Source organism: Pteropus medius, unplaced genomic scaffold (assembly GCF_902729225.1).
Source record: "Pteropus medius unplaced genomic scaffold, Ma_sr-lr_union100, whole genome shotgun sequence".
Classification (NCBI taxonomy): Eukaryota; Metazoa; Chordata; class Mammalia; order Chiroptera; family Pteropodidae; genus Pteropus; species Pteropus medius.
Window position 1 is genome coordinate 101,455 of NW_024352780.1, and position 21,547 is coordinate 123,001.

A 21,547-nucleotide genomic window follows, 5' to 3' on the forward strand; every position below is an offset into this window, starting at 1 on the left:
CGTGAAGACGCCCCGCGCGCGGCGCCGGCCCACAGTGCCCCGCGGCGCGCACGCGCAGGCGGCCGCTCCCGGTCCCCGGCCGCGGGGACGGCAGGGCGCGGAGCCGGCCAGAGGTGAGGAAGCCACCCGCCCCCGGGCTCCTCGAGTCCGAAGCGTCGATCAGCGCGCAGGGTCGTCGCTGCCGCCCACTGAACGGCGGCCGACGTGCGGCGAGCGCGGTGACACCTGCCGGGGGCGGGGCGGCCGCCGGCGCAGCCCCGGGAGCGGCGGGGCCAGAGGGCGGGCGGCGCCCCGGGCGAGGAGCGCTGGTGCCGGCGCGGGGCCCGGAGGGCCGGCGGAAGACGCGAGCTGGGCGCCGCGCCCGCGGGTGCGCGGAGCGAAGGGCTCGGGGCGGCGAGAGCGGGCGGCCGGGGCGGCGGGGCCTCTACCCTGCCGCGGTGGTAGCAGTCGGGAGTCTTAGCACGCGCTTAACGCGTCAACTGGAATTAGGAAAGTGTACGGCCGCAGAAGAAAGAAAAAGTTTTCAGTTCTGTCGCCTCACTATTTGCTGACGTTCTGGCACACCTACCAGTCTTTTCTTGCACTGAACTTCAGACTGTATCTAGTATCCCGCTTTTTCACAAGGATTAAACGTGAGCATCCTCCATGTTATGAATTAGTATTCATAACTGTAACTTTCAACGTGACCAGTGCGTAAGTACCTGACCGATAACTTATTTAGTCATCACCTGTAGTGAATGGGTGGATGTCGGGGTCAGAGGGCCTGGAGCAGAGAATGAGGTCACTCACAGTGGGACCTCAGGCAAGGCTGAGAGCCATTCCCAGCCTCCTCGTCCTGCATTTTTAGAGGGGTTTTTTGAGACTTAGCGTGTGCTTAGCATATATCAAGCCCTCAGTAGGAGTTAGCTGCCACTGACAAACTTCTTCACGAAGCAGATCATGCTGTGCTGGATAGCACTGTGCAGTGAGCTCACGTTTGATCGCCAGAGGTAGATTTGTAGGATCTCTAAGAGTATGACTCATTTTTTTACAAATAGCTCTCCAAAAAGGACTGTTTGTGGCAAATTGTTCTCTAAAGGGGTCATCTGCCGTCCTACAACTTTGATGCGGGGGAATGCTCAGGTCTGGGTCCTGCTGGCTGGCCTGGAGAGGGCCAGAGACTGGTGCAGAGGGAGAGTGAAGGCTCCCGTGAAAGTGTAGCAGAAGCTTTACCCAAGTCAGTGACTGTGGAATGGGTACCAAGGCGAGAGCAGCACTTGGATGGCATGGCAGAGGTAGAATTAGCAGGACTCAAAGAAGAGCATGTGGTGAAGTGAGAGAGGGAGGTGTACAAGGTAGACAGCTGCGTGGGTGGTGGCGATGTGGCCTACGGTGGGGAAGCAGAAGTTGAAGGGGAGGGAGCAGGATGGGTGACATGAGGAGTATGGCTTTGAACTTACAGGTTTGAACATGAAGGCCAGCAAGGCTTATAAAAGGGGGAACCAGGAGAATCAAGTCAGGACTTTGAGGATGAGGTGACAACCAAAGATACAAGGTAATTGAAGTTATCAGGTCAGGAAAAACTTTCCATGTTAGGATTCAATAAAGGAAGAAGTCAGAGTTGGCTTCATGGGTTTGTGACTCGGTACAGTCTCACTGGACTCCTTACTGTGAAAGTCTGGCCCTTGGTTTAATGTTTTGCAGTCACTGTCTTGAAATTCTTCCTAACAAATTCGTCCTGTGCCAGAGCCCCTATGTTTTCGTTTCGCATGAGAGCCCTGCAAATTATGTAGTAAGTCCTGAAATTAAAAACACAGCTGGAGGGAATGCTAACTTACAGCATGTGGAGTCCACGGTGGTGAGAAGGCACCTCTAGGACGAGTCAGGAAGCCTTGACTGCAAGTGACAGGCCCAGCCCCTCGTTCACACCATGCAGGTCCACAGGACTTGGAGAGCAAATTGGGGCTTCGCTGTGTCTGTGAGACTCTCCAGGCTAAACGGCTCTGGGCCCCACAGCCCACTGGACATCCCGGGGGAAAGGGAGGTACTGGCTTCCGGAGTTCTCAGAAAGCCCAGCATGTTGTAAATTATGAATTAAACCCAAATGCACTTTCTGACCATTGAATGGAAGGGGGCTGGCTACTCTTAGACCTGAGGCCCAGCTGGAGTTGGCCTCTCCTGAGGGACCAGAGCTGAACAGGAAAGGGGGCGGGGGGCGGGGGGGTGGGCAAGTGGTATGAGGCCTGAGTCAGGACAGTGGCCTCGCTCTAGCTGCTGCCTTAACTCGCAGCCCACAGCCCTTGCCAACAAACTTCATCCCTTTAAAAAAAACTTTTTCCAGTGTTGGATATTAGTAGATAAAATATTTATTGATAAAATATTTCCTTCAGTTAAACCAGAATATACACTGAAAAATCTGAATGTGTGTCAATGTAACATTTCTAAATGTTTTCAACAGGGACAGAGATTTGTGTGGCAGCATCAATTTATATTTATATTAATGGTTATTTTTGCTTTTTAGAGCAATATATGTCCTTTAGAGAAAATTCAGAAAATACTCCAAAATGCAGTTTTTCAAAAAGTCACCTGTAGCTCCATGAGGTGATTGTGGTTAGTTTTGATAGATTTCATTGCATTTTCTTTGTTGTACACATATGTTTCTGATTCTTATAGCCACATGGTATATCTAGTTTTATATTCGGCCCTTTTCCCCCCACTTTTTCCTTAATGTGGTATCATGACATTATGTCCCATCATTCTGTAGTCTTTAGAAACTATAATTTTCAGTGATTCCATAATACTTGATTTAACATTTCAAAAATTTAGTTAACTTTCTTCTGATTGGCAATGGTGATTGTTCTTTAGGGAGAACTTGGAAAATCAGAACAATATAATACCATACTTTATCTACCCTAAGATGAACATTTTTTTATATCTCTAAAATTGCGATGCTTCTTAAAAATCACTGTCAGCCAGGCAGCAGTTGTGACCCAGTTGTCACCATCTGTATACATGAGCTAAGTCATGGCAGTGCATATTGAGGTAAGTGAATTGTTGGAGAAGCCGGGCCACCTTTACTTGCTGAGATTTGTGCAGACAGGTTGTGTATCGCTGGGCTTTGCAGAGTGGGTATAAATGCCTTGGGAGAAAACTCCAGAAACAATAGTGGAAGGCTCTAAGAATAGCCACATAACCATCGCCTAGAAAGCACCGAACATGATTGTGAGGACAGCCATGACACAGTATTAGTTGGACTTTAAATGGGAAGAACCAATTTATTTCATTTTTTTTTTGTATGCATGAGTGATACTTGATTTAAAAAAAAAAAAAATTGCCCGAGTAAGCTTAAAGAGTTCTTTCAATAAAAATAATTTAAAAATAAAATTTAAAATTTTGAGTGTAAAAAAAGCATCTGGTCTTAGATTAATTGTCAGTGTGTTTTCTTTTTTGTACATAAAACTGTGACTTACATCAGTGACATCTGGAACGTGATGACACACAGTGAAAGCATTGAATGTGTGTTGCCAGGCTCTTTTCCTCTGTAATATACTATGGTTTGACTTCTTTCCCTCTTTCAGGACTTACTTTTATCATCACTGTTATTTAAACAACAATGGGTACATAATTTTAACCTGCCTAATTCTTTACAATTAGTAAAATATTTTTATATTTATTGAATAGGTAATCAATTCCCATGGTTTAAATCCAAAAGGTACAAAAAGGTCTATAAGAAAAGTCTCCCATCCGCTCCTGGCCCCAGCTGTCCAGTTTCCTCCCGCTGGAGCCCCAGTGTCATTAGTCTCCTCGGTATTCTTCTAGCACTAGATGTCTCCTACCCATTCCTCCTGTCTTCTTATAATACTGGTGGCAGCACCCTCTGTGTGCTGTCCTCCTTGAGTCTCCACTTGGGTACATTATACGCATTGCATAATTTATAGCTTTACAGTAGTGCTGGCCAATTTGCAGGCAAGAGTTAGAATCACAGCTTAGCAGATCATTATGCTGAGGCCCAGTGCTCTTCCCAGTAGCGGGGCTGGAACTCAGACCTGGGTCATCCAGCCCCTGTTAGGTAAGAACTGAGTGAACTTGTTTCTTGCAAATCACACTGTTCTTCCTTGAAGTGCCAGTTGGCATTTGAAACTCCTTGGTGCTGTTTGGGGTCTGTCACTCGAGACCAACTTCTGGTCTTTCAGGGATCACTAAGTCCTGGTAACCATTCGCTGCACCTCTAAAGAGGGATGTGCATTCCAGGGGCCGCAACAGCCCACACCGAGGTGTGGGGGTGTGGAGAAACCTGGTGAGCTGGGTCCTGCCCCCAGCTCTTCATATGTTCTCTCCAGGACTCACCCCAACAGTCCTCACAACCCTACCTTTCATCCATGCGCAGTCGCAGAGGGTCTAAACAGCCCCCTACAGTGGGAGTGGAGGTGCTGAGGGCACAGAGCAGACATGAGCAGGAAAGGAACAGTTCATGGCGGTTTGTGTGGCCATACTAAATCTTTGCACGTGTCCTGTGGTCCCCTCTCGTGACCTTGGTTGTTGCCCAGGTTCATTTATGCTGTGGCAACTAGTAACGCTGCTCACTGTGTGCTTACCAGGTGCAACCTGTTTAGATTCACTAGATACTGAGAACTGACGAGTGACTTATGGGTGAGTTTTTAAACCTTGGACAAAATGTGGCCCTGGATTGTCGTGATTGCTGGCTTCTGTGGTGTAAACACTCCTGTCATGGCCAGCAGTATTTGGAGGGAAGTGGGATACGCACAGGAGGACAGAGTGCTGGGGTTACTAGAAGGGTCAGTGTGCCCAGAGGCATCGGTGGGCTGGGGGGCTGTGGATGAGCTCAGTTTCAAGCTTGGTTCACGTAAGGAGGGCATCCCCAGCCAGGTCTGGACTTTGTGCACGGACTCCATACCCTAGGGTTTTCCAGCCCCGGAGGACTTTCCCCGCCACCTCATGGACCTGCTTTAGAACCTCCCTGGAAACCCCAGGAAGTTTGCTCAGATCTGGGACCTGGAGAGGATGGAGAACATTAGGAAGTGCTCCAGTGCAAGTGAGCTACAGTGGAGGTCACTTCCCCGAAGCTTGGGTTTGAGGCTCGTGCTGGGCCAGGGTAACTTTAGGGGTTGTGGCCAGAAATTGGTCTCCCACAAAGGGCATCTAGTGGTGGTGTCACTCTTGTCCCTCTCAGGTACCTACGGTAGCAGTGCTAGACTGGCTCGCATGTCCTTAGTGTCCATCACAGCCTTAGGCCTTGCCACACAGCAGCGGCCTGTGGGCGCACTAGGTCTCAGCGTGTGGTGGTGGGGAGGGTTGTCGGCTCTTTCAAAGAGCATCTCCAGTGAGTCTTAGTTTATCACTTCTCTTCTGTCTGAGGAGGTTGGAATGGAATGTGGTTTTCCCAACTTATATTTTTCTTGAAACCTTTACAGATGTCGTTCTTTCCCTCATTGGGTTTTCCAGAATGACAAAGTAATTTATAATTGATTAGATTTTAAACTGTTTTAACACTTATGATGAGATACTGTAGTCATACCAAAAGTGATTTTTGTCATGGCCCTCTCTGACTACAAATCTCTCTCATCTACCATCTCATGGGACCAGATATGAGAATAAACACCTGCTTACATAGCCCTCCAGCAGATTCACACTGCACTGGCTCCGAAGCCCTTGTCCTGAGTCCGTGTGCTGGGAGGTCTGGGGCTGCTGCCAGCTGGCCTCTGATTCTCTTCCTGATCCTCACACATGCGTGTTGTAGGACAGGACAGAGGAGTGGAGGAGATCTGTTGCGTAATTAAATCTTCTACAGCAACTAGTTAGGGAGAACCATCAGGACTCACCAAGCTAGGTATCCAGGGTCATGAATGACGTGGCCTTGTCCAGGCAGCCTTTGAACCTGGTGTTTGAGGTGAAGCGGCATTTCCCCTGCGTCAGTTCTCTTTACTACTCTGCAATGAAAGGAAATGACCATTTTGAGTGAGGGTGTCACCCCCTCTGCTTTATTCTTGCAGGTCTAGCAGACTTGCAAGAGCGTGGACACAGAAATGTGCCATGTAAGTGCCCTGGAGGTTTTCCCGAAGACAGTGCCCAAGAGAAGCCAGCTGGACAGAGTGGCCCTCTGTGACACTCTGAGCTGCTGGCTGAGCCACTCACAGAACATCACTTCTTCTATGAACACATGGTGATTACCCGCTTTCTCCGACGGCTGTATGTTGGTGCCACTCTCAGCCATCGTGACTACTTTGGCAACGTCACAGCTTTGATGCCGAATCAGTAGTCACCATCAGGGTCTGCGGCCTTTCTGGATGCACTGGAATTGGTCCCTCTACCCTGACCGCTGGTGGTTTCTTGGGGAGACCATGTGCCGTGTGCCTCCCCTGCCTGGCCTCACTCAGGGTGGCATCACTTGCCATAGCACCACACAGGGGCCTCAGCCTGGCCCCTCACCTCTTAGAACAACTCAGTGCCAGCCTGGGTACCCAGGGCAGAGTGGGCAGGCTTCCCTTACATCCTATCTGCTGCAAACCATGTCCCAAAGAGTCTAAGCTCATCCAAGGAGTCTCCTGGGAGTTGGGAACAGCGTAACTGGGAAGCAGAGGCCTGACTCCACAGCTCCAGGAGCTGAGCCGTGCCCAGGTTCAGGGCTGGCACTTTGCAGTGAGTGCCAGGGCAGTCACACTTGGTTCCCTCAGCAGAGCAGCCTGCTGTGCATTTCCTTAGGGCCCTCTGACACCACGGACCGGTTCCCTGCCTATCACCACAGTGCAGATTGCCTTTTCCATTTTTGTCTCTTTGCTACTCCTTTGGTCTTTGCTTAAACTGAATGTTACATTTCATAGGTGAGGAGAATGCTGTTATCACAGTGTCCCCTGGGAAGGCAACGGCATGCAGCTGTGCCCCTTCAGACAGTGATCACAGTGCACTTTGCAGCCAAGCACCACAAAGCAAGGGAAGGTAGGACAGGTTCACATTCCAGAAACAAGTCAGAGGCTTAGAGAGGGAAAATCCAGGCCCAAGCTGGTGTTGAGCCCTCAGGTGCCTTTCAAGTGTGAGCTTGACTCCCAAGCCTGCCCTTTGGGTCCCCAGTGTAAAATGTCATTCGCCCTTCACACGCCTGAGTTGTGCTCGCCCTTTGCAAGCTTGAGTTGGCAGACCCCTTGGACAGGCCTGTCCCCAGAAAATCCCCTGGACTCTCTCCTCCTAGGAAGCTCACCTGCTTACATGCCTTTCAGGCTTGGGTAAGCCTAAAGAATAGGCTCATTTTAGGTGTGCTGTGCTGTAAGCAGCTCCCATGTAATCCACATGTGCAGATGTCATGTTTCCAAGGCAAGTCCCAGGTGGCCAACTGGACATCAGGTCCAGAGAGCCAACTGTGGGTGATGTGGTTCTCTGTATCTCCCACCAGAGTGATCAGGGAGACATGTGATCTTAAACAATTGATCCACTGTGAATAAATGACTTAATTGTAGCCACAAGTATCTGGGTTGGCTGGACAGCACTGAGACCTTTTGTCAGGCTCCAGGAAGACCCAGGAGTTCCAAGAATAGGGCAAAATCTTAAAATCTCCTGACTCAAGATAAAGTGCCAGAACGCAGACGTCCTAGGCCCAGCAGCTCCCAGCTGAGCAGCAGTCAACGTCTGAGAGGCCACACAGCCTCTTGGTCTCACTGCCGATGCGGATGCGCAAGGATGAGCAGTTACGTCTGAAATTCAAGAGGTAAGTGGAATGCAGTAAACAAATCATTCACATCTTGAGAGATTAGTAAAAACCTTCCTGGCCCTGTCGTCCATTGAGCATAGAGCAGGTCAATGAGAGCTTTGAAACTCAGTGCCAGAGGGGGCTGCGAAACTGCCTGAAGTCGGTCCCTGGAACCCAAAGGGGAGCAGAGAAGAAGCTTCAAAATCATCATGGGCCCCTTGTCCCTCCTGCCCCATCAGCCCCTCCCTCCTGTGCTTCTCACTGTGACTCAAGCCTCCTGCCACTTTCTGCCTGCAGTGCTGGGTAGGGCTGAGCCTGGATTAGATCCAGTCATAAATGCTGGTCCTCTAAAGAATGGACAGCACAGCTGCCAGCACCCATGAGGGCAGGAGCGCTCCCTCGCCTGCAGTCCTTTGTTCTCCCTGGCCAGTCTGCTGGCCTTGTCCCCACCATCAAGGTTTCTCCCTGTTGACAGATTTTATAAATAAAATTACAAAGTGATAAAGAATCTGCAAAACCTATCAGTCTCTTAATTTTCCTTAAAATGTCCCGCTTCCTCCCCACCCACGTCTCCCAGGACCCTACTACCCACCCTTCTGTGGGAAGGTGGCCATTTCTGCATTCAGTGTCAGAGGCCCAGTAGTGCAGGCTCCAGATGCCTTTACTGAAACAAGAGGGACTAGCAGAATCTGCCAACATCCTTTGGTTAAAATGTCGGCAAAGTTGTAAACCCCTATGCCCGTATTCCTGTCCCCTTTGTGCCTGTAGGGTCGCTGTGGCCTCTTGCTGTGGCCCGGATGGCGGTGCCTGATAAGCAGGAGACTCTTGTGGTAGGAGCTGTGTGAGCAGCAAGGCTCGGTAAACGGTTAGGGTGGCAGAAAAGAGCACCCTCCTCTTGAAGGCAGAGGCTTTGTCCTGGGAGCCACCTTGTACAGATTTGTGGCTGCCCCTCAAAGCCAAGCCCTAAAGGATTGGAGACATCCCACCCAAGGGCCTGCATCCCAGACCAGGGGCTGGACTGCAGCTCTCCACCTCCCTGCCATCGACTTGGTCTCTGTTCAAATGACAACAAGGACTCAACCAATTTCTCAAGATGTGAAGTATTTGTTTACTGCATTCCACTTACCATACAGTATAAACAAGTTTTCTCTTTACGACTGGAAAAGCAATGCTTCTATTTTTCTAACTCTGCAGTGATGGGTCCACCGTGTGGCTAGAGCAGAGACATAATCCTGGTGATTTTAAGAAAATGATTTCCTGCTAATTGACACAAATTGAAGAAGACCTTGAATAAACAGCTAGCCTTTCTTACTAATTGCTGTGGTCTGATTGACTGTGTTTCCCTTCCCCCAAAATTCCTATGTTGAAATCCTGACCCCCAGGGTGAAGGTATTAGGAGGTAAGGCCTTTGGAGGTGACTGGGTGGGGCCTCATGAATGGCCCTTGAGCACTAACAGACCCCAGAGGGCTCTCTGCCTCTTCTACCACATGAAGACACAGCAAAAAGACAGCAATCTGTGAACCAGGAAGCAGGCTCTCAGCAGATGCTGAATCTACTGGTGCCTTGATTGTGGACCCCCCCAGCCTCCAGAGCTGTGAGAAATAAATGTCTGTTGTTTATAAGCTGCCCGCTCTAGTATTTTGTTACACCAGCCCAAACAGGCTGAAGCAGGCTTTGCTCTTCTTGTCAGACAGTTCTTGTCCTTAATGCTGTTGGCTCCTTCCAGACCGTGGGCTCCAGAGGGACTCTGCAAGATCCTCCCTCCACACTTGGACCTAGATGCACTCAGAACACAGTCGACTGCCCTCAGAGTGTAGAGAACATTGACCATTCAAGGCTCTGGTTTGTGCCCTGGGTCTGTCACCTAAAACCACCAGGAGAGCATCAAGAAGTAAAGCAGATCTAAGTTTATCCACATGCAAGAAAAGTATAGAGGCTTGTGCAAATGGTAGTTAAAAGAGAGAAGTCCTAGGAATACCTATGGGGATGTCTCTCTCAAACCGAGGGACAACCAAAAAGAGAGGGACTGGCCAAAGGAAGAAGGAAGTTGAAAGCTGGAGTAGGAAGGAGGGGGCGTGGAGATGGTCCACATGTGGCAGCCAGAGAGACCTTTTTAAAACATCACCATCCTCTCCCTTTAAAGCCCCTCAGAGATTGTTACACCTGGAATAAAACCCACAGTACTTCCCAGACCCACAGGGTCCTACAGGATACAGCCTGCACTCTCGGCTCCTTCCCTCTCCTTCCTGTGCTCCAGCTCAGAGCCCCAAGATACCTGGTTCCCCCACCTGCAGCGCTTCTGCCCAGATCTTCAATAGCTGCCCCATGTGCACCTCATATCCTTCTTTTAATGGAGTCTGGATCTCCCTGCTTTTCCTGCATCAGTATGCATGAACCTGGCCACCACACTGAACTAATACATTTCCAGAACAGAGACCTGACTTTGGCCTGCACAGCCTGATTCAGACAAGGTAGGTTCTGCCCAAGTTGACAGAAATGTTGAAAAGTGTTCCCAGACCTCCCCGGGCTGGGGACTGGCAGCCAAGTGGATGAAGGAAACGGGTAAGTAGGACGTGTTTTAAACAGGAACATTCCCAGAAAAAGAAGATAAGGCAGACACATGGAGCCAAGAGAAGAAGACAGAAGAACAGCAAGACTTATGAGGGCTCCACTTGCCCAGAATATAGAGGGCGGAGGGGCTGTGGTGCAGCAGAAAGTCACCTGAAGGTCAGGTGTGAAGAAAAAAGAACAGTAGAGATGTTACTTAAGAAATAGGAAGAGAAATTGGGAGAGCTGAGAGGCCTCCATTTACTAGAGTTCATTTTTCAGATGCAAATACTTAGCTAAGTCGAAGTGCAGAAGTGGGAAGAACCACACATTGTAGACGACCGGACGGGAGCAGCTGAAGGCAAGGAGTGTTTGGCAGGACCTGAGATTCCCTTGGCTGAGATGAGGCAACGGCTCTGCCACTCAGAGACATGTCAGAGATTCTGCCTGCAAGACAAGCAACAATGGTGTGAACAGAAAGATGCCCATAACCAAGGAACAATGTTTGGGCCCAGATAAGGTCTAGAAGCTCTTAAATGCACAAGCCTGACCCCAGCACCTCAGGATTTTGGTAACTTATTTGGCAGCAAAACCTGGCCTTGACTGTAATGAAGCTGTTCAGAGTCTTTCCGTACCTCAGTTAGCTGGCTTCTACACACAGCACTGCAGAAATATAACCGTGTTTGATTACCGGTCGCTGCTCGGAATCCTGCGGTGAGACTGACAATATACAGGACACACACCATCACTTGTCTGAGATCGGAAGGACTTTGAGCTCCAAAGCACAGCTAAAGGACTATGGGACTGAGGCTCCGTATTCTAGGGACCTGGGGAGTTCTCTAGGGCAGGCAGGGACGCTGAGAGCGGCCAAGGCAACGGCAGGTCCCCACACTTTTCCTCCAAGTAGGTCGGGGCGGCAGGCACATTTACCGATGTGTCTGGACAGAACCAGAGGGGAGGGGAGGTCGGGGAACCACCACAGCCTTTGAGTTGTTTGTGGCGGTGAGATGGTCGCTAGGCCTTCATTTCTATCCGTTAATTCACGTTTGTTCATTCGCAGGTCAGCTTCTGTGGAGGGTCCCGTGTGGACGGAGACTGGCTTGCATGCAAATTCTAAAATAAGTGCATTAACTGTGACGACAGAAGACAAAATGCACGGTTTTCCGTGGAGCAGCCTAGAGGGGGCAGGACTAGGTCCCTCTGCCCCGCCCACGAGGTGAGTCGCCAGCTCCCTCCGCCAAGCGGTCGGCGCCGCAGAGAGGCGGGGCTGACCACAGCTCCCGCGCGCACCGCTTCCGGTCGTCGGGGCGGGGCTTCCGGCCGGCGGGGCGGGGCTTCCGGCCGTCGGGGGCGGGTCGAGCCCGGAAGCGGCGGCTGCGGCGCGGGGTCGGACGGGCGGGCAATGGCTGCGAACCTGAGCCGGAACGGGCCGGCATTGCAGGAGGCCTACGTGCGGGTGGTCACCGAGAAGTCCCCGACCGACTGGTGGGCGCCGAGGCGGGACGGGGCTGGGGGCGGGCCGGGCCGGGAGAACCAGGGGCCGCGGAGCCGCGCTACCGCAGGCGGGCCGGGGTTCACCTGTGTATCCCACACCTGCGCCGCTCCCCGGGACGTGCTGTCCCCACCCTTGTCACCCCTTGCTCCGCCGCGCGTGAGTCCCCAGCCCCTCCCCATCCCTCTGGCCGCCGGCCTCCATCCGCGGGCCTCCATGTTGGACTCCGTGCCCGGCTGCGCTTGGTGGCTTCGCCAGGTTCTCCTTTCCGGCTCAGGGACCTCAGCCGATCCTGAGAAAGCGGAAGCCACGCCTGGCTTCTTGCAAACGTTGTGCTCAGGGATGGGCCCCTGAGAGCGGTCTGGCAGCCCATCTGGCAGTCGGAACCTTGCCTCAGAGGTGTCAAACAAGCAGATCGGGTTTGGGGTGGCTGGTACTCTGAATGTGGATCTCAGAATCCCCCTTTTCCCAAGAATAATACTACTTCCTGTTCCTGATTCTTGGGGAGATGAATGAAACCACAAGGCTGGCTACCCTCTTCCCTCTACCTCCCCATGGCGCCCCCGCGAGGCTCTCAGGAGTTATGTCTCCTTATGAGGTTGATGCGGTTTTTACTCTCCTAGGAATCCTGGGTCTGAAGTCTCTGGTGGCGCTGGACAGCCACACAGAGTCGGCTCTTTGTCGTCCAAGCGCTGGTAGCTATGTATGGTAATTCTCTTGTCGCTGTCCCATCTGCTTAGTTTTCACTGATTGGTTTTGAGCACTTCCAGTTCTAAGAAGGCTGAGTATGATGGACAAAGACGGCCAGCTTTGGGGAGCAGGGCACTAGGTGTGGCTGTGCTGCTGGGATTGGTCTCCTCCATTCCTCAAGTGCCGCTGCTTTCCCTGGCACCTAGCACAACAAGGTGGCTTTCATACCCTATGCTGCTGGTACACTGAAGAAGTCTCAGCCTTTCCTTCCCTTCCCTTCAGCCCTAGCCTTTTGGGGAAGAGCTGCCTGGGGCCAAGTTGATGTGGGCACCCTGTGTGGCTTGCAGGCAGTTTTGCAGGGAGTCAGGCAGCATGTCCTCGGTTTGGAAAGCATCTCTTCTAATTAGGGAAGACTGCCAGCAGTTCAGATGGCCCTCTTCAGGCCGCCCTTGGGCTTCCTCTCAGAGCTGCCTGCCACAGCCCAGGTCTGAAGCTTAGCCGCCCCATCTCCTCTCTGCCCTTCTGGAAGGCGGCGAGGCCTACTCCTCACCCAGTCAGGGACCCCCATCTCAGCATCCTCCTCACCCACCCGCAGGCTCAGATAGCACTAGGGGTCGTACCACTCAGCAACGTGAATCCCTGGCCTGTGCTCTTATGGTCTACAGGTACCGTGTGGCAGGTCTCCACTCACGAACTGAAAAACTATCTAAACGAGGTCACTCCCCTGCTTGTAACTCTGCAGTGGCTTCCAGCTGCACGTCAGATAAAGCCCAGACGCCTTGCCCAGTTGGGCTGGGGGCCCTGACCTCCATGCCTGCTTTTTGCCACACAGGCCACAGTAGCTTGCCAGCACTGCCGCCTCCTTTCTCTGCCTCAGGTTGCAGTGCGGCTCCTCCCCAGAGCCGTTGCCCTTGCTGTTCCCTCTGCCCTGAGCACCCTCCACCTCGTCCCAGGGCTCCCCAAACCTCCGTTCTGATGCTGCCTTCTTGGAGGAGCGTTCCTCGGTTCCTTGCTCCATGTTACACTTTTTCGTACCCATGCCAGATACTCTCATTGGTCGCCTTTCTCCCCCAACCAGAAGGGCGAGGTGGGTGGGCCCTGTCTCTGTCCCTGGTGCAGACCTGTCATGTGTAGTAGGTGCTCAGGTGACGATGGACTGCGGGGCAGGAGACGTGGGAAATGACACACTAGGCCAGGTTTTCCCTTTGACTTGCTGTCCAGTGGATCAGCGCCCCCACCCGGTAGTCAGCCAGAACTGCTGGGAAGCCGCCTCTTCCAGAAGGTTCTGGATGTTCACCACCTCCCAAGTCTTCCTTTTCCCTGTTTCTCTGAGTGTTCCTCTCTGTTTCCTCTTCCCATCGTCTCTCTCCTCCTGGGGAGCATGATTCTTTCCTGGCAGCCTGCCCCCCATCAACCAAGTCCCCTGGGCCCGGGTCGGATTTCTCTTCCCACTTTCTCAACCATGGGCAGCTCTGCCCAGCAGCTTTAACAGAGCGTTTCCCTCAGCAGGCCGGGGCTGCAAAGACCCTCGCATAGCTGTGTCCGCCTTGGATGACATGAACCATAGTCCTAAGCACCTCTGGGCACAAGTTTTTGATCTTGAATCTTACAGAGAAAGGTGTGGCCCAGGGTCACCCATGGAGAGTTAAGACTCGGCTAGATGTAGCGCCTGCCCCACTGACAAGCTTGTCCTGGGAGCTCCTGCACACTCGTCATGGCTCCTGTGGCTTCTGACGCTGCGCAAGGCTCCAGTTTGTGGGCGAGTCCCAGCCCAGGAGGCCAACCTGCAGCTGGCAGACTTGCCCAGGCCATCGGCATCCTCCCCAGTGCCACATGTGCCTTCCTCCTTCCTGCTCCCTGGGGTGTTCTGGGTCAGGGATGTGTGAGTATGTGTCTTTTCACACTCACGTACCTGCTATGCAGGTGGGCATTTTACACACAAATGTGGGAAAGGTCGCCATCAAACTTTACGGTTTGGTTTCCCTCAAGTGGATGAAGGCTCCCTGCCTTCTCAGGTTTGTCTCTCATGAGCCCCCGTGGTCAGGCCAGCGGCACCCCAGCTTTGGAGCTGAGAAGGCCGCAGCTTTGGGAGGCCCAGCGGCCTACTGACATCTGGCCGGGCGGGTCACAGTGGGCCTCATGTGGACGCAGTGTCCCTGCCGTGCTGGGTGCCGGGCTGGAGGCAGACAGTGCCTGCCGCAGGCTCCAGAGCTGCCGTGTTCCGTTCCAGGGCTCTGTTTACCTACGAGGGCAACAGCAATGACATCCGTGTGGCCGGCACTGGCGGTGAGTATGGGATCGGCCAGGCTCTCGGAGGGAGGTGAGGGACGTGAAAGGGAAGAGGTTGTGACTGTTAGTGCGGCCATCACAGTAGGAAGAAGGCGACTTGGGGTGCACAGGTGTCCCCTGCATGTGGTGCAACTGCAGTGACACTTACCCGGCTCCGGAGGGGCCCGCCACTTTAGCGTTGATGTTGGGGAGTTCTCTGGCCCCGATCGGGGTGTGGACCAGACTCAGGGGCTCCACCGAGCAGTGAGGACCCCAGCACTGATGGCCTTTTCTGGGTCTCAGATGTTTCGCTGGCCTTCCTGGCTTGGGTGCATGGCAGCGCTGCCCTCGGTGTGGTGGCGAGGCAGCCTGCCCCCAGCTCAAGCAGCTCACGCAGCACCGCAGCCCGCCTTCCCTCTGCCCTCCTAGTGGGCAGGCCCCCTACTGAGAGGTCGCACGGAAGAGTGCTGCCGGAGGATGGGCAGCAAGAGGTCTCTGCAGGAACAGTGGGCCGAGACGACAGGGTACGGATGCCCCGTCTCTTCCCTGTGCTCCAGGCTTGCTTGCCTTGTCCCACGAGTGGCTCTGGTAACTGGTAGGAGCCTGTCCTCGCGAGCACCTTCTCCGATGGTCCCCTTTCTAGGACTGCCCTGAGGTGGTCTCACATACACTGTGCTGCCCTAGGAGGCACAATTGCAGAGTTCAGCAGCTGTGTTCCTCCTCACAGTCCAGAAGGTTTGGAGGGCTGATGGGAACCACAAACTCTGGTACATGCTGGCCCCGCAGCCTCAGTGTCAGGAGGGTGTGGCTTACCGGCCCTCCTGTGCCCCAGTACCTGTGAGTCAGTGAGCTGAGCCCTGCACGGCTGCAGGCTGTTGCCACTTGCTCAAGACCCTCTGGGTGGCCCGGAGTCTGAGCATACATCTGGGCCAGGGTGGGGTGACTTGCAGGTGGGTCCTGTTACTTCAGGGAGAATGGTGGGGTTCAGGCAGTGGCAAAATTATTGCAGAGACCTTGCTTTAGAAAGTTTGCTCCCTGGTTTGTGGCAGAAATGACATTTTTATTTTCTGGAATTGCCTGTGGGTTTGTAAAAGTGGTTTAAACTAGTGGGGCAGGGATTGCCGGAGGTGCTCGTCCTAAGTGCGGACCCTGCGGCCCACCCAGCTCGCCCACAAACCCCATAGGGCCAGGCCCAGCACCTCATTCCAATGCAGGTGGCGCCAAGAACCCTGGTTTAGAGGCAGCTTGGGCTTCCTTTCCTGGGGGACTGGGTGCCGGGGTGGGTGGGGGTGCCTGGGCCACCGCTGACTCTCCTGTGACTGCTGCAGAGGGGGGCCTGGAGGAGATGGTGGAGGAGCTCAACAGCGGGAAGGTGATGTACGCTTTCTGCAGGGTGAAGGACCCCAACTCTGGCCTGCCCAAGTTTGTCCTCATCAACTGGGTACGTAGGGCTGAGGGCTCTGAGTCTTGTGTAGATGTGAGCAGGAAGCTGCCTTTTCCGCTTCCCTCTGCCTCGCGGTTGGAGCGGAGGAGGACCTGACTCAGGACAGCTCTGGCTGGTGGGTGAATGGCCGGATTCCATCACTGCAGCCCATGAATACCTGGGGCCCTGCTAGGGCAGAATATACCCTCCCCACTTGGAATTACTCCTGCAAAATGAAATAAACACAGTCGCAGGACACTCTTGTTCCTGTCCCCTTCAGGGTGGTCATCCTGAAGGAGCAGAGGGCATGGAGGGGGTTGGGGAGGCTCAAGCGCAAGGCGGGGCCTGGGTGGGGATGAGGGGATTCTGAGCCCAGCCTGCAGAAGTTGCCCAAGGACCCTCCTTGTCTTCTGTGGTGGCCGTTGTCCCTCCCTGGGACGTGAAGCCACTGGTGGGAGCGCAACAGCTTTGAGGAACTGGCGGGTCATGCCCAGTGTTGTATTGCAGACGGGCGAGGGCGTGAATGACGTGCGGAAGGGAGCGTGTGCCAGCCACGTCAGCACCATGGCCGGCTTCCTGAAGGTGAGGGCTGCTGCCCCCAGGGCCTCACGGGTCTCGCCACATACTGTGAGTGAGTGGCACTGAGCTGGAGTGCCCCACAGCTCGGCCCAGGCTCGGTCTGGACACCAAGGGGGTGGCTAGAGCCACCGCCAGCTGGCCTCAGTGAGGAGGACCGTGTTGCAGCTGGCCTGGCTTCCACCCCGAGTACGATACTGTGAACCTCGGCAGTGCCGTGAGGGTTTGGAGTTGGGGAGGGCTGCTCAGCACCGCGCACACGCTCTCCCCCGGTGCAGGTCTTTCCAGGCCGTCTGCACGCCAGCCTCACTCTCTTGTTCCTGAAAGGAACCTGGTTTCCTTTCAGAAGTGTTTGTTCGCTTATCAGCTGACTATGCGCTTCCTTGGTTACTAGCAAGGAGGTTCTGGGGCTCCGAATTCCAGTTCTGCCAACACTTTTTCAGGAGCTAAAAGATAGGTTCCCAGGCTTATTGGGTGTTTAGTGACAGTGGGTGGGATCATGGCCTGACTTCTCAGGAAGAGATCAGTGGCTCACTAAAAAACGTGCTTGTGGCCAGGTGCCCTTCATGGTTACTTTTCACTGATTACAAAGAAGAAACCCTCTAATGCTTGAGCTGTCAGTCAAACTGCAGAACCACAGAACATGCCACGGGCCACCAGGGCCGCACACGAGCTGGGACAAGTCCAAAGGTTACCCTCGGCTCTGCTGAGCCCAAGGCCAGTGCCGCAGCGCCTGTCGTCAGTGCAGTCGCATCCCCTTTGCTAAGTGCTGCTCCCGCTACAGGGGGCCCACGTCACCATCAATGCAAGGGCTGAGGAGGACGTGGAGCCCGAGTGCATCATGCAGAAGGTGGCCAGGGCCTCTGGCGCCAACTACACCTTCCACAGGGAGAGCGGCCGCTTCCAGGACACAGGCCCCCAGGCCCCAGTGGTGAGTTGTTCCCCGGCCTAAGCAGAGGGGTGAGGATTGCGTTCCCACTGTCCAGCCCGCCTGGGCCTGCCCTCAGCACCTTAGCCCTTGTGGGGCTGGGCTCCTGCCTGCCTGGCGTCAAGTCCCTGAGCCAGATGGGGGTGCACATGGCGACCCACATCTGATGGGGCAGGAGCTTCCCCCGGGGAGGCCGGCACTCATCAGCATGAGTCGCAGCGCGGGCCCTGCTGCTGATGTGACGGGCCTTCCTGGAGCCCCTGGTGCTGGCTGGGTGGGGCCAGAGATCTCTGCACCAGCGGTTAAGTCTCCCCCGAGGCCACGGCACCAGCACGTCCTGTGTGGCCCTGGATGATGTCTACTGTAGAGGACCTTCAGGTGGCAGACCGGGCAGGCCCCTTCACATCGTGGGTAGATAGCTACGGCCTATGGCTCTGGTGCTGGGTGGGGTCTGAGTCCCCTGACACATAGCAGGGGTCCCTGGAGACTCGGTGGGCATGTGGTGGGCAGCTGCCTGAGGCTGGTGGGCCAGCCACCTAGGAGTGACCCCTGGCCAGAGGTCTGCCTCAGAACTGCCCAGCCTACGTGCCTGCCCTGGCTCCCACCTACCAGGGCCTTGTTCAACCAGAGACCCCCCTCCCAGGGCTGTCTGGCTTGAGCTTCCCCGCTCAGCGGTTTCCAGGGCTTTTCAGGGTCACCTCTGCCGGGTGCCACCCTCATAGTTCTCACCTGTGCTGTACGCTCTTGCCGATGGCCTCGCTGTGGACCCTCTGTCCCCACAGGGCTCTGTGTACCAGAAGACCAATGCGGTGTCTGAGATCAAGAGGGTCGGCAAAGACAGCTTCTGGGCCAAAGCGGAGGTGAGCGTTGCTGGGGAAGCGGGGACGACAGCTGGAGGCCAGGGCGCCATCGTCATCGCGGGTGCCAGGCAGCGTCCCTCACAATGAGCGCCTAGAGCAGGTGTTCCTGTTAGCACCCAAGCACTGGGGGTCAGACTGCTTCAGGGGTCAGGGAGGGGTGCGACTGTCACTGTAGCCCCGTGTGGGCACCGGGGGGGCAGGGGCGCGGCGGGCTGAGCACGCTCCCCACAGAAGGAGGAGGAGAACCGCAGGCTGGAGGAGAAGCGGCGGGCGGAGCAGGAGCGCCAGCGGCTGGAGGAGGAGCGCCGGGAGCGGGAGCTGCGTGAGGCTGCCCGCCGGGAGCAGCGCTACCAGGAGCAGAGCGCTGGCGGCGAGGCCAGCCTGCAGAGGTGAGCCCCAGAGGCGAGGGGGCAGCCGAGGGGACCCCGGGCCCTGGGTGCAGCTCTTCCTCCTCCCCTCTTGGCAGGAAGTGTGAGCAGCAGGACGTGGCTCTGAGGAACAGAGAGGAGCAGGTGAGACTGGGGGCTCCGACAGAGGCCAGTCACCGCCATGCCACGTGGGCTCCTGGTGCACAGGCCAGGCCCAGCAGCTTGAGGGCTTACCGTCAGGGTCCTGCAGCCGGCAGGGCACATCTGAGGTGGCCACAGCCATGTGAGCAGAGGGCGGAAGCCCCTGGCATGGACCTTGCTGTCCTGGACCTTGCTGTCCTGGAGGAGGCCTGTGAGCGGTGTTCGCTTCCTGGCTCCCAAGAGCCATGGGGCCGGGCAGGCTGATGGGCTTCTGGGATCGTGCTCATGGCTGGGCCCCCGTGCTCCCCCAGGAGCCCGTCTGCCAGCAGTCAGCACACCCAAGGGAGGTTTTCAGGCAGAAGGAGAGAGCCACGTCCACCACACTCGTCTCCAGCTGCCAGCCAGGTGAGACTTTCCTCTGCCTTGCTGTGAACCATAAGGCGGGGCAGGTCCCCAAGGAAGCGACAAGTGTGGCAGAAGGTGACAGGGCTGAGTGAGCAATGAGAGTCTCTGCCCATGAAGGCAACTTCTGGGAGGGGACCCAGGGACCCAAGTGTCCCTTTCCTAGCCAGGTCAAGGCCTGCAGAGGTCTGCTGGGAAAGGAGGGGGCTGCATGTGGCTCCAGAGTGAAGACCTGCCAGCCCTGGCCCCATAAACCCTTGGTACAGCTCACCCATTGGGCTGTCACTTGGCTCCCAGGGACCTGCATCAGTCACTTCTCTGGCCCCCAAAGGACACAGGACCAGTCCTACAGGCCAGCTTTCTGACATTGCATGTGTCCCCCGGGGGGCTGCTTAGAGCATCCTAGTGTGTGTGTGACATGCACAGACGAGGTAGTGTTTTTGCAGCTGTCGTGTCCACATTCACTTCCTGTGTGACAGCCATGACTTTAGGACAGGCCCACCGTCTGGGCAGTGCAGGGCACAAAAAAGGAAGGGCTGCTTGCTCTCTCCTGCTGCATGACATCGTGTTTACCGTCATCCTGCAGGCAAACTGAAGAGCCCCTTCCTGCAGAAGCAGCTCACCCAGCCTGAGCTCCCCCTCGGCGGAGAACTGCACGCCACCTCAAGGCCCCGGGCAGGCAAGGCTCTGGCCGCCCGCGGGGGCTGGGGGCAGCCAGGGGTGTCCTCTCTCCGGCCCAGAGTCAGTGAGCTGCATCCTCCCCGCAGGTCTCCTTGAGCAGTCAGCAGCCAGCGCCCCAACCTGTCCAGCACAAGCTGGAGAGGAGGCTGTGTATGAGGAGCCCCCAGTGCAGGACGCCCTCTATGAGGAGCCCCCTATGGTGAGTGTGCTGCAGCGGAGCAGGGCTGTGAGGGCCACATCCCTGACGCCTTCCTCCGTGGCTCGCTGCGTGTGGGTTGTCTTGTTTAGAGTTGGTGCCACCTATGGGACCACCCCTCCCCCTAGCCTGGCATGAGCCCTGGCCGTGGGCAGGCCAAGGTCAGCGAGACCACAGCCTTCTTTCCCATCTGTGGGCAGGTGCAGCCGCAGGACGCTGGCGCTGAGCATGTGGATAGCTACCCGGAGCTGAGTGGGAAGGGGCTGTGTGCCCGGGCGCTGTACGACTACCAGGCAGGTAACGTGCCACTGCCATCACCCCAGGCCACAGGGCCCCCAGGGCCCCCAGGGTTGTTGGCAAAGAAGATGGAGTGAGGGGACAGTGGGTGGACGCCCCGTACAGCCCTTCCTTTGTGCTTCGGGCAGCTGCTTGCCAACATAGTGTAAGAGCCTAAGGTGTGGCCAAAGAGGTGACATTGGGTGGCGGCCTTGGGAGCAGGCTGACACGTGGAAGTGCCGTCTCCAGCCTTTTGCTGCAGCGGCGGGCCCAGAGCCTGACTCAGGAAGGCGTGTCCCGGGAGATGGCCACTGAAGCAGCCTGGGGACTCCGAGCCCCCAGTGCAGCCTCTGGGCTCGTCCCTTGCAGCTGACGAGACCGAGATCTCCTTTGACCCCGAGAACCTCATCACGGGCATCGAGGTGATTGACGAGGGCTGGTGGCGTGGCTACGGGCCGGACGGCCGCTTCGGCATGTTCCCTGCCAACTACGTGGAGCTGATGCAGTGAGGGCCCCGCGCTGCTGGCGGAGGCTCAGGGCCATCCTTCCCTCCCCCCACACGTGTCTTGCTGGAAGTGGGGTGAGAGTTGCACACAGCGCTCTTCCAGGAGTGGGACCCCGGGGAGAACAGGCCCTTGGGCTCCCTCTGGCTCAAGTAGCTTGGCCTCTATCACCCCAAATGCAGCAATAACCCAGTGATTCCTACACATGCTTCCGGCAGCCTCCCAGGCCTCCAGTCAGTACAGCTCTTGACCCCAATAAAGGACATTGAGTCAGGCCTCACCCATGCCAGCCCCTGGGGATGTCTGAGCAGTGGCATCTGGTGGCATGCATTTGCCTTCTTCCTTTTCCTCTGGGCCCTAAGGGGTGGGGGGCGACAGCTGCCAGTGACCCTGGGGACTCAACAGTTTATGACCAGAGTGGTTCATGGCACCTGGCAGCAGTAGCTGGTCTTTCTGGATCCTGCTGTGCGCTCCATTTCTCTGTCCCTCTGCCTGGGCTGTGGGCAGAGGGGACAGA

At 55.5% G+C, this 21,547-nt stretch overlaps 1 protein-coding gene and 1 long non-coding RNA gene across 5 annotated transcripts; one reads left to right on the forward strand and one right to left on the reverse strand.

The window, feature by feature from the left end:
- Nucleotides 1–2,565: 2,565 nt before the first annotated feature.
- On the reverse strand, nucleotides 2,566–11,560 carry LOC120589554 (uncharacterized). Of its 2 annotated transcripts, XR_005649527.1 has the most exons (3): nucleotides 11,157–11,560; nucleotides 10,862–10,946; nucleotides 2,566–10,673 (listed from the first exon to the last, which is right to left on the reverse strand). It is a non-coding gene; the product is annotated as an uncharacterized LOC120589554 (long non-coding RNA). The 2 variants fall into 2 exon arrangements; XR_005649525.1 differs by having other exon boundaries at nucleotides 10,862–11,560.
- Nucleotides 11,554–21,356, forward strand: DBNL (drebrin like). 3 transcript variants are annotated; one of them, XM_039847057.1, is made up of 13 exons: nucleotides 11,554–11,711; nucleotides 14,639–14,694; nucleotides 16,005–16,117; nucleotides 16,607–16,681; nucleotides 17,460–17,606; nucleotides 18,386–18,463; nucleotides 18,695–18,852; nucleotides 18,906–18,975; nucleotides 19,284–19,377; nucleotides 19,961–20,053; nucleotides 20,142–20,254; nucleotides 20,452–20,548; nucleotides 20,897–21,356. In XM_039847057.1, the coding sequence occupies exons 1-13, from the start codon at nucleotides 11,629–11,631 to the stop codon at nucleotides 21,034–21,036; spliced, it is 1,317 nt and encodes a 438-aa protein (XP_039702991.1). In that variant the 5' UTR covers nucleotides 11,554–11,628; the 3' UTR covers nucleotides 21,037–21,356. The 3 variants fall into 3 exon arrangements, with proteins under 3 accessions (XP_039702991.1, XP_039702993.1, XP_039702992.1); XM_039847058.1 differs by having other exon boundaries at nucleotides 11,555–11,711; nucleotides 18,930–18,975; XM_039847059.1 differs by lacking the exon at nucleotides 19,961–20,053.
- The last annotated feature ends 191 nt before the right edge of the window (nucleotides 21,357–21,547 follow it).